Genomic DNA, 11,714 nt, shown 5'->3' on the forward strand with positions numbered 1-11,714 from the left:
TATCCAAAATGCTTGATGGGCTCTCCAACGAGATAACACATCTTTAATCAAAGTCCTAGATTGTCAAGCGCTTCATGACAAGCATAAGCCTCATAATCGTAGACTTACATATATGGCAGTGAGGATAGAATCGCACTTCACATATTATAGAGTGTTTCAGGAATATACTTAGTTGGCACAAGACCAGAGGACTTCTTGTAACACTATTCATGGTACAATCCACGAATTGTTAGCAAACACAGTGCGACTCATCTGGTACAAAATCAATGAACGATTTGATTCTCTATCCAACTAACACTTCCTAGTGTTAGTGTTTTGGGCGGAGATAGATCATGAAACTCTTTCATGATCACTTAGATGATCGATAAAGTTTGGACTGAGATTCTCACTATCAGTGTCTCATCCTATTGCCTAATTGATTCTTAACTTCGCTATATGAGAGCTCTGAACACCTGAGAGGTTCCAGACTCACATTCATACGAAGTTGGTCTCACTATGTATCGTGGTTAATCTGAATGGTCCATTAGTGTGAACTAATTCCAACAGATACTCACATCACCCAGTGACACATTCATTATCTATCATGATAAACAAGATTTGCATTTATCATAAGATTCGAGGTCAAATGATATCCAAAATCTGATCCAATTGGATACTTGGTAATGTATTTCTCATTTATGTATCCAATACTCTGATTCCACAAATACATTTCACCTAAACATTTGGATGTATTTGAATAAGTACTTATTATGGTCAATCTGAACGATCCATTAGTCGAACTAACATCAACATATATTCACAATAATACACCTTATTCAAATGTTTGAATCAATTTTGAACTATTGCTAGCTTCATAGATTTCATGACTTTCTTTTAACATGTTAGAATGCTCCACATTAAATAAGTCAGAACTATCTCATGAATCATAGTATAAACAATTTCAATTATAATACCATAGACTAAACATTTTGAAAAGAGTTGTCTTTTGATCCTATGAATGTAGCAAGGACTTGGGATTCATGATCAAATTATCTTCTCCATGTTTTAGTCTTCTTACTTCATTTTAGTGACTGCACATTCTTGCAAATGTCAGCACTAATCCTTAGCAACACACTCAAGGTTTAGAAGTAATGTTTTGATGGCAATCTAAATCCATATATTTGTTTGGATAATAAACATGGAAGAACTAGTTATCTTTTGATCCAATGGAAAGTAGCACAGGCTCGTGATCCATGATCAAATTTAACTTCTTCATGTTCCAGTCCTTTCACCTCAAATATACATTTGGGCAAGTTTGATTTCTTAGTCGTTTTCTTGTTATGGAAACAAGCAGCTATCAGAACATGTCTTAGATTAAGCCTTCCTTTGTCCTAGGTATTAGGGCCTAGATTAGGTATACCAATCGCCTTTTAAACCATGGGTAATTGGGTTTCTTCTTCTCGACACTTCTATTCATGATAGTCAAATATGGGAGTTTTTGAAGTAGGAGTTTCTATGATTGGCCATGCTAGTTCCAAAAGGAAACCTCAAGATGCTACACAACTCCTTAATGGACATTCCAAGTTGTTTATATCAAAATCAAAATGAACTGATCATATGTACATGTTAGCTAGTCGACTAACCATAGTCAACTCCTAACTGAAGGAGATTCCATTTTACTTCAATATGTCAACGTACATTTGATAATTACTCTTTCTAACAATTTAGAATGCAATGTTTGAAGTAACCTAGGAAGAGCTTTAACAAAGGCATGATCTTTCCTTTCGTTTATGAGAACTATTCCCAAACTACGAAGTTGACAAGATTGATCATCCTCATAGCTAATCCTTTTAAAGGTTTTATAGCGGTATTTTAGTGGATAAGGTTATAGACATCATTCAATATAAAATTCCATTATAGTTTGTTTTACTTATCCTTAGAAAATAATCACCATAAATAAAATTATTTTAGAAGGCCAGGATCCATATTTGGCTCCATGATGTGTAAAGGGATGCTGTAAACACACCATAAAGTTATTTAGGTAGGGAAAGCCCTTTGCCAATTTCGATCACCACGAAATTCCTAGATCTTTGAGATTCATTGACTATCAATGGCATGTTAATCTCAGATTATGTTCATCTCAAATTCAATGACGGGGTCGTTGCGGATCACTGAACAGAAGATGAATCGACCATACAAAATCGCATGGTCCCCGGCTCAAGTTTCGCTTGAGATTCGCATGTTCCACATCATTCTCTACCTATACTCTCAAATTGGTGTGCCAGTTAACCACGCGAGCTCCATCAACAAGTTATAAAGAGAATGTGCAACTTGTATGGATAACATAAGATTCACATTAAATACATTGAGAATTAACCTTGCAAAATCACATGGTCCCCGGATCAAGTTACGCTTGAGATTCGCGAGTTCCATATCATTATCAACTATATTCTAGATTAATGTGCCAGTTAACCACACGAGCTCCACCAACAGAAAATAAAGAGAATGTGCAAATTTCATGGATAATATAAACTCACATTCTATTAATAAAACGGGATTTTTTTTATAATTGTATTTAGAATACTTTTAGATTGACCATTATCACTATCAAACCCTTTCGGTAACTCCATTCTCAAAATGCAATAGGGTGGTCAGGGTGGTAAGCACAAAGCATATTAAAAACCGAGCTCATTAGGAATCAAATAGACCTCCTTAAACCCTTACATTAGAATGGGTAAACCTAGTCGAGGTAAGACTGACAATGTCAATGTTTAAAAACGCGAGGGCGCATGTTGTAACTTTCTTATACATATAATAGTCACAATTCTAATATATATATATATATATATATATATATATATATATATATATATATATATATATATATATATATATATATATATATATATATATATATATATATATATATATATATAACTACAAGGGGTAAATTTAAAACTCTTTAAATTTAGTTGTCTATTATTAAATCTAATTAATTGCGAGGACGCAATGTAACAATTAATAAAACATGAGAGGTTAATATTCAAATTTATAAATCCATATTATAAATAATATTAAATATTTAAATTCACAATTTAAATAACAAATAAATATTCAAATTCAAATAAACACATTTAAATAATATATATCAATTATCAAATAAATATTCAAATTCAAATAAACATATTTAAATAACATTTATCCATTATCGAATAAATATTCAAATTCAAATAAACACATTTAAATAATATTTATCAAATTTCTAGATTTAAAACATTTCAGATTTGGTATTTATCCATATTTAATAAACCTTCATATTCGAAAAATGGTAAAAAACTCGAAACCCTAATTATGCTGAGCTCACGTCGTGAACTCCTAGTTCACGTCGTGAGCTGCGACTAAGGTTTTAACACATTAAGAATTTTTCAATTAATCTTCTTCCATTTAGTTTCAAACAAGTTTTTACAGAAAATATAGACCTAGGGATAAAGTAACCACGAACCAATGGCTTCGATACCACTGTTGAGTTTTCTATGCATCAAATACACTCTAAAACTAGGCAGCGGAAAAATCGAAACAACGATATACCTAAGTGTACATGCATCCTATGGATCTATGGCTTCATGCTAATTACATCAACCCTAGAAAACTAAAACATAAGTAAGAAAACATACATCTTGTGTAGCCCTTGATCTCCATGCTTAAGATCTTGAACCTCCATGAAGTTGCTTGGATGAAAGGATCCAAACCAGAATCCCTCTAATGGTATCACACCCAATGACACCAAAGAGTGAAATAAAAATAACTAAGAGAAGGGTCAATTTCATAAACCCAAAGGGGTTAGAAATCGTCCCTAAGATGGGGAGGAAGAAGAGTTGGCGAATACTTCAAGCCAAGGTGCAAGGAGGAATGAAATCCCTAAGGCCCTATTTATAGCCTTGGATGCCTCGTAGGGTTTAGTACTCCTTCGCATGTGGGATGGGAGCATAGCCACGAAATTTCACTCCTTTCCAATGTGGGATGGAGTGATTTTCATCCAACCCTAATTCCATAAGGGTTTTGGAACATTCCTGATTAACCAACTATCGATTAATGAACATTCAACCATTTAATTGATTAATCTGTTAATTAATTCCCAAAATATATTTCCAATTAGTTTCTAATTAATTATTAACCATAATAATTAATAAACCAATTTCTCCTTTATTTATTCTTCTCAATTTGGGTCTTGAGGGCAGCCCAAAAGGACCCTACTATTATTAGAAATATTACCAATAGCTAATAACCTTGGACACTATTCCAACAGGGGTATCAGCCCGTATAGATCTATACGTTCCTCTCCCGCTCACTTAAGACTTAAAAATAATAGGTCGGGGTTAGCTAAAGGTAATTTGGCTAAAAAATGAATAATGTGTCATTTAACAATTGTTTAAGTGTAGTCGTGTTTGGTACTTTGCTTTCTCTTGGTACGTTAGTTATGTTTCTAATATATATATATATATATATATATATATATATATATATATATATATATATATATATATATACTTATGATAATGTTGTTTATTCCAATAAGATATTCAGGCCTAATAACAATGCTACCCAAAAAGTTGGCCAAGGTAACGACTAGATATAACGTATTTCCTAGAGAGTTGGCCAACATAATGATTAAGTACGATGTTGTATCAAAAGTTTACTAGGGAAACAATTAGGTATGATGTTCTATCAAAAGTTAGTTAGGGTAAGGACTATGTACGAGGTTATATCAAAAGTTGGTCAGGGTAACGACTAGGTACGATGTAGTAACAAAAATTGGCCAGGGTAACGACTAGGTATAATGTTATCCATAAGAGTTTGACAGGGTATCTTTTAGGCATAGTATTATCCTAACGTTTCTAGATGTAATTAAACCACTAATACCATATACAGTTAGCGATGATTTTGAAATTAATAATGTACTATTATAACATGTATTCTCCCTGAAAACATTTGAAAATTGTAAAAGTGGGGTCGAAAACTCACCTTTGAAGCGTGCTATATATACCCGGGGCGTGGTGTCGGATCAGCGGGAGTTCGGGAACCGCTCTGGAGGTTAGAAGGCTTGAAATTCAAAAGAGAATGTGAGAATAAGGTGTGCAGAACTAAGCTACCGCACCTCCCTATTTATAGGAAGTTTTGAAGAGCATGCCATGCGTCGCACGACATGCTTGTGGCTCCATCAGGGGGCTACCACATGTCATACTCTCGTTGTGCCATGTCACCTATATTCTGACGAATCGGTGTGTTAGAATGCGCGCCACGCGTGACGCGTGGACGTGCGCTTGTGGTGAAAAATGGTTTTCAAAATTTTGTATCTCCCATACATGAGATATATTTTCAACATTTTTTATACTCACAATAAGGTCTCGACGTGTACTACAACATTCGTTTAGGTTGTTTTAGCTAATTCTAAATTTTACTTTTAGCTTGTATTTTAAATTCGTGATGATTTTATAAAAGAACATAACTCTCTCATATGGTTTCCGTTTTCGACATTCTTTGTCTCAAAATTCTCATCTCAAGGAGTAATGTGATTCTTCTTTTGGAGACTTTAGCTAAAAGTCAACTGTTATCTTCGTAAGTTTTTACGTTGCAATATTTTATGCACATTTGGTTTTTATATTTTTATAAAAATCATATATTCTCCATACGAAGTCAGATTTTTACAAAGTTTATATTTTCGAAATCACTTTCACACATACTTTCCAAATATGTTATCCAATTCATAGGGTTTTATGACTCTTTGTGCTCCTATTTCTTGGATTTACTATCTAATTGGCAGCGTTTTTACGTGTATGTAGTTACGAAATTGTTTCTTTTTATTAACATGACATAAATGTTACAACCTTATCCTATTACATTTATATATGTTACTATTCCAATCGGTGGGTGGTGACATATTTTCCTTGGTTGTCACCCACAACAACACTGCCATTATTGATTGATTCATCCATGAAATCATTCTTTCGTGTAGACAATCTCTTTTATAGTTTCCTTTGTATTTGCATTCATTAGGTGGAGCTTTATATTTGGAACTTGGTTTTGAAAGATCTAGTGTACTCAAAAAAATCATATTAAAGTGATATTGCTAATTAACATATGATACTAATCGGTCATACTAACAACAACTTAATATAATTGATTATATATTAGAAATTTATTTTAATAATATTCAATAAACTCTTTTAATTAATTGGAAATTATTTATTTCATGGGAACAATAATTTTCATTAGCAAGTAACATTATATATAACTCACATGGTATGAATAAGTAAGTCAGGCACAACATTTTGGACTAGATAAATTCTTTTGTCTTTTACTAAAAAGTTCAAGTTTATATTTTATAAACTTGGTTTATAAACTATAAAAGACTTTTTCCTTCTTTTTCCTTCATATTTTCGATATATGGCTAGAGAAAAGAGAGTATGGGCTTTTCATTTGTTTAATGAAAAGAACACTCCTCTAAAAAGACAAACATGTATAATATGATTAAAGTAAGGAGCTAGGAGCATGCTAAGAGAAAAGGTGAAGACCTTATGGACAAAGATTATATGTAAAAAAGGGCTTGCATGGACTCTTGTCTTGGATGCCTCATGAAAACCATATCCCCCCTCCACTCCCTCACTTTCTCTCTAGACGAGTTTACTTGCATCTCTTTTATGCTCTGTTGAAGTTCATATTGGTTTTGAACTTCAAGCTTAAGAGATTAAGAGTTTTTCATACAAGACTAGCATCTTAAATCAAGTAGACAACTTGTTGGTGTCTCTAAAGTTCATAATTATTCATCAACTTCCAAGCCTCCCCAAGAGAATCCAAAGAACTACAAAGGTTGTAATTTCTCCATCTTCTTCTTTGGTTGGTGTTTTTCTTTCCAAAGTTTGCAAGAAGATCCTTGGTGGGTTATAAACTTCCTTTATGTTATTCAAATCATCAAGTCTTCCATTGTTAAATATCATGTTTTTGAAACTAGTTTTTAAATAAAAACCCAACAATTTTTCCCATGTTTCCACCCTCCCTTTCGTGTGTTCTACCCATTCTAACAAATAAACCTGAAACAAAACCTTCTTCATTACCAGAAACTCTACGTTTAAGTTCCTTGGAAAATAAGTAATCATTCATGTCATTGACAATGATCACTATTTAACCATACAACATAGCATCAACTAAATTCTCATATGAATTTGGTATATATCACAACAAAATAAGGGTTTGCTACAAACAATTCATGAGAGAATTGTTTGGTGTATGCTATTTTCTCTATTATTCCTAAAAAGGATACACAAGCATTGTTTTCGATACAGCCAATTTGTGGGAGATTTATTTTGGTACTCGCCACATACTTTCTCATAAAGCCCATTATTGGTCTTTTGATCCACAACCTACCGTACCACCTCGCCAATTATGCTTAACATAATAGTGATATGTGTTTTTGCCAAAATATCATTTTTCATCATTTTAGCCATGTATTTTGGTAGTTTCTCTTATTCGTCTAAATCCTTCAAACAACCCTATTGAACCATAAGATCCCTCATCTTCACCTTCCGTAAGGTGAAATCATTCAAGTCATCTAATTTATCTATTTTGAATTTGTGAGACGTAATCTCTTCAATCAACAGAACAAAACCACAACTATTATAGAACTTGTCTTGAATAATCGAGAAAATAGCACACATGTAAACAAAGACACAATATTTAACGTGGTTTAGTCGATGTGACATATGTCCACACCGCATGAAAAAGTATTCTTATTCACGAGTTTGAAAACGATAGAATCATAATCAACTGTTACGTATATAGACAAGGTACAAAAATAGAACTAATTAGAATCAGTTCGGGGCAATCTACACATATCAACACATGTTGATATTCATTCGGGTTGGGTTGTTAATTTTGAAGCCTCATTTATCAAACTGAATATTTGAAAATTTCAAAAAACGAAAGTCGTACATAATCATATCTCATTTTAAGATTATTTTTTATCATCTAACCAAAAGCTATGAGCATTTAGTTATGATTAAAACACACATAGTATTTTTCTGGCAAAACATATTTGCCTCAATTTATCCATTTTCTCTTGGATTTTCTCCATACTCTACCGGTCAAGAAATGACTGATTTTTTTTTGTCCCAGTGCGGTTTAACCCGTGATTTTATAATTAAAAAAAATCGTAAAACACGCAGTATATTTAAGCAACAATATACTATATTTAGTACATTAATAATTAATCTGTTTTAATATTAATTATTCTATTATATAATGTTCTAATAATCAAACATGTTATATTAGATGAATAATATATGTTTTAAAAAAAATTAAAATAAAGTATGCCACTGTTATATCTTTATAATTTAAAATGAAATAGATACATGTTGCTATTCTTGAATATTATCTACTTCAATAACATATTGTCTAGTTGCATGTGCAAAGACATTTAACTCCGTCGATTCTATTTAAATATATTATTCAAACTAACATTTAGATATCTTTTTCAACTTTACCATCAAAGAAGAGAACATGTTAATTCTAATCAAATCTAATATACTGCTAACTTGTTTTATATACTAGTACAATGTTTGGAATAATAAATGTAAATGTTTATCCAATTTCTCTTCTCTCTTGTATATATCTACAAACCCATCACTTGTCCACTACAGTCAAAGCTTAAACAAACCATTCCAACTTCATTTCTACACAAGAAAAACATCCATGGCTTCATCAAATTCCAACACAGAAACCATACAAGAAATCATGGCAACATACAAATCACTTCCACCAAGACCTGCCATTGAAGAGCTTGAAGCAGCCATATCTGTCATCAAAACAGTCAACACCGAAGAAAAACAGAAACTTGATCAAATTTCCATACAAATCTGCCCACAAGATGTCTCACCACAGCTCTTCTCTGTCCTCCAAGAGATTCGACAAACCATGGTCGTGTTTCAGAGCCACGAACAGAGGAAAGAAGCTCTGCATATTCTTAACGTTGATCAGACTTATCAAACCTTTGACGAGTTGATACAGAAAGCTTCCAAGTGTGTTTTGGGAGATACCCAGTTGGATAAAGACGATGATTTGAAATACCCAATTGGTAATTTTCAAAAACAACCACCGATAAGTGATGAAAGTTTGTTGATTTCCAACAAGATCAGTAAAGTCGAAAGCTTTAAGGGTTTAGTCATGAGTTCTTCAACAAAAGCCACCAATTTACCCTCAGGTTTGTCAATTTCTTGTTCTATGTAAACTATGAACTCGTAATCTTACATGGTGTTGATTTGAGTGTTCGGAGATGAGTTTTCCCTGTGTGTGTGTGTTTTTGGTGTTTGTGTGTGTAATCTTGAACAATGATTTCTTGTTTTGAATTGATAGGAGTAGAAGAATGTGAGAAACTTAGCATGATGAAAGTAGCAGCCTTGATTGAAACGATAGCCAAACAAGATGGAAAAGTTCTTGATCTTCAATCCAAATTGATGGAAAACATCGAATGGCTTCCTGTATCTCTTGGAAAACTATCAAACATCACTGAACTTAATCTATCAGACAACAAAATCATGGCTCTCCCACAATCCATCACCAATCTTACCTCCCTAACAAAGCTTGATGTCCACTCAAACCAACTCATCAATCTTCCCGATTCGTTTGGTGGACTTGTCAACTTGCTCGATCTTGATCTCCATGCAAATCGATTGAAATCTCTCCCAGAATCATTCGGTAATCTGTCAAGCTTGATAAATCTTGATTTAAGCTCAAACCATTTCACCCATTTGCCAGACCTCATAGGGGAGCTAAACTCTATGCAAATCTTGATTGCTGAAACAAATGATCTTGAAGAACTTCCTTACACAATCGGATCATGTTCTTCGCTTGTGGTGCTAAAACTAGACTTTAATCAGCTAAAAGGGCTTCCAGAAGCAATTGGAAAGCTAGAGTGCTTGGAGATTCTTTCTTTGCATTATAACCGGATTCGGAAGCTTCCTACAACAATGGCGAATCTCACTAGATTAAGGGAGCTTGATGCTAGTTTCAATGAACTCGAAGGGATACCCGAAAGTCTTTGTTTCGCGACCAGTTTGGAGAAACTTATCATTGGTAAAAATTTTGCTGACATGACAACTTTACCAAGATCGATTGGTAATCTTGAAAATCTTCAAGTTCTTGATATAAGTGATGATCAGATAAGATTTTTACCCGAATCTTTCGGGTTGTTGTCTAAGTTGAAAATATTCCGAGCTGATGAGACACCTCTTGAGGTTCCTCCAAGGGAAATCACCAAGTTAGGGGCTCAGGTAAGATGGGTGTAACATGGTTCTTCTTAGGTAAAGTTTCCATTACGCATGTATACAAACACTTGGTTGACATTGTTTAATTACTTTCAGGTGGTTGTCGAATACATGGCTGATTTAGTTGCCAAGAGAAATGCCACACCTCAAGATATAAAGAGAAAGCGCAAAGGATTTTGGTCATGGATTTGCATGCTCTTTTCAGGCTAATCATTTTGTAAGATTTGGAGGAAAGTCGTTGTACATAATCATTTTGTCATTTTACAAGTATTTTGTAAAGGTTGTACCAAATGAACTCCATTAAAGGTACATATGTATTGGGTCCCACCATATATGTATTTAAAAGTACCTTTTTACATGTATATTCCTATGTTACATAACAAGATTTATGGCTGAATTCGTCAATAACGAGGATAAGTATTGGATTGATGGCTACTGGTATGATAGTGATTAGATTTTGTTGGTGTAGTTGCTCTTATCCATAGATAATAAAGAAGAGTTATTAACAAAATATCATAAAGCTTTCATCATATTTTTAAAAAAGGTGGTTATAATTGAATATCCAATGTTTCTTATAGAACCGATTCAATTCAACTCACGTTTTCAATACTTAATATTGGATATAGTCAACCGATCAAATCCAATTAATTTCGGACAACCGAACCGAACCGATGTAATTAAACATTAGATTAGATCGATTTCATCCATTAGTATATATATATATATATATATATATATATATATATATATATATATATATATATATATATAGAGAGAGAGAGAGAGAGAGAGAGAGAGAGAGAGGTTCAAATTTGGATCCACATCTATTGTGTGGATGTAAGGATCATTCTAGACTAAATAATTCATTAATTAAATATGATATTATTCCTAATCAAATCTCATGTTTTTAGGCTAATTATAATTATAATTTTAAATTGAGTACATTATCCTTTAACCTATATATAATATGTGTACGTCTGACTTCATCAGTATTCTATCATTAATTTGAGAAGTCATTTATCAGAACTAATTTCTCGAATTACATTATTGATACCACTCACCATTGATTCTATGAAGGTGTTAACGAATAGAGTAAGAAAGTTCATCCTAAATATCATATTGTCTTCTTCTATACTTCTAATATGTTTCACATCTGCTTCCCGTGAAACTTTTTGTCTACAAATTGTGCTTTCCATTCTTCCAGAATCTCATTACCGGTTTCACAGTAAGACATTCTATTCAAATCCTCCCATTCCATTGGTAAACCCGTCATCTTATGCACCAGCTCTTTTGTTATTTCAATGACTCCATGCTCCATCACAAGTCTATCGGTTACTAGATTGTATACATCTAGAAGATAATAGTTTAGCAAACCTGGTACAACATCCATCTAAATCCAATAATGAACCAAATCCCATA

General features: G+C 33.0%; 1 protein-coding gene across 1 annotated transcript; it reads left to right on the forward strand.

Annotated features, from left to right (window-relative positions):
• The first annotated feature begins 8,599 nt into the window (after positions 1 to 8,599).
• Positions 8,600 to 10,730, forward strand: LOC111902350 (plant intracellular Ras-group-related LRR protein 5). Its single transcript, XM_023898199.3, has 3 exons — positions 8,600 to 9,232; positions 9,385 to 10,301; positions 10,392 to 10,730. The coding sequence occupies exons 1-3, from the start codon at positions 8,725 to 8,727 to the stop codon at positions 10,503 to 10,505; spliced, it is 1,539 nt and encodes a 512-aa protein (XP_023753967.1). The 5' UTR covers positions 8,600 to 8,724; the 3' UTR covers positions 10,506 to 10,730.
• The last annotated feature ends 984 nt before the right edge of the window (positions 10,731 to 11,714 follow it).

Source organism: Lactuca sativa, chromosome 6, assembly GCF_002870075.4.
Source record: "Lactuca sativa cultivar Salinas chromosome 6, Lsat_Salinas_v11, whole genome shotgun sequence".
In the NCBI taxonomy this organism is placed as follows: domain Eukaryota; kingdom Viridiplantae; phylum Streptophyta; class Magnoliopsida; order Asterales; family Asteraceae; genus Lactuca; species Lactuca sativa.

What these genes read in the sequence shown, in the direction of transcription:
- LOC111902350 (XM_023898199.3), top strand. Translation starts at nt 8,725, where the DNA reads ATGGCTTCATCAAATTCCAACACAGAAACCATACAAGAAATCATGGCA. An exon ending in AGCCACCAATTTACCCTCAG is followed by an intron (nt 9,233 to 9,384) that starts GTTTGTCAATTT and finishes TTGAATTGATAG; the next exon opens with GAGTAGAAGAATGTGAGAAA. An exon ending in TCACCAAGTTAGGGGCTCAG is followed by an intron (nt 10,302 to 10,391) that starts GTAAGATGGGTG and finishes AATTACTTTCAG; the next exon opens with GTGGTTGTCGAATACATGGC.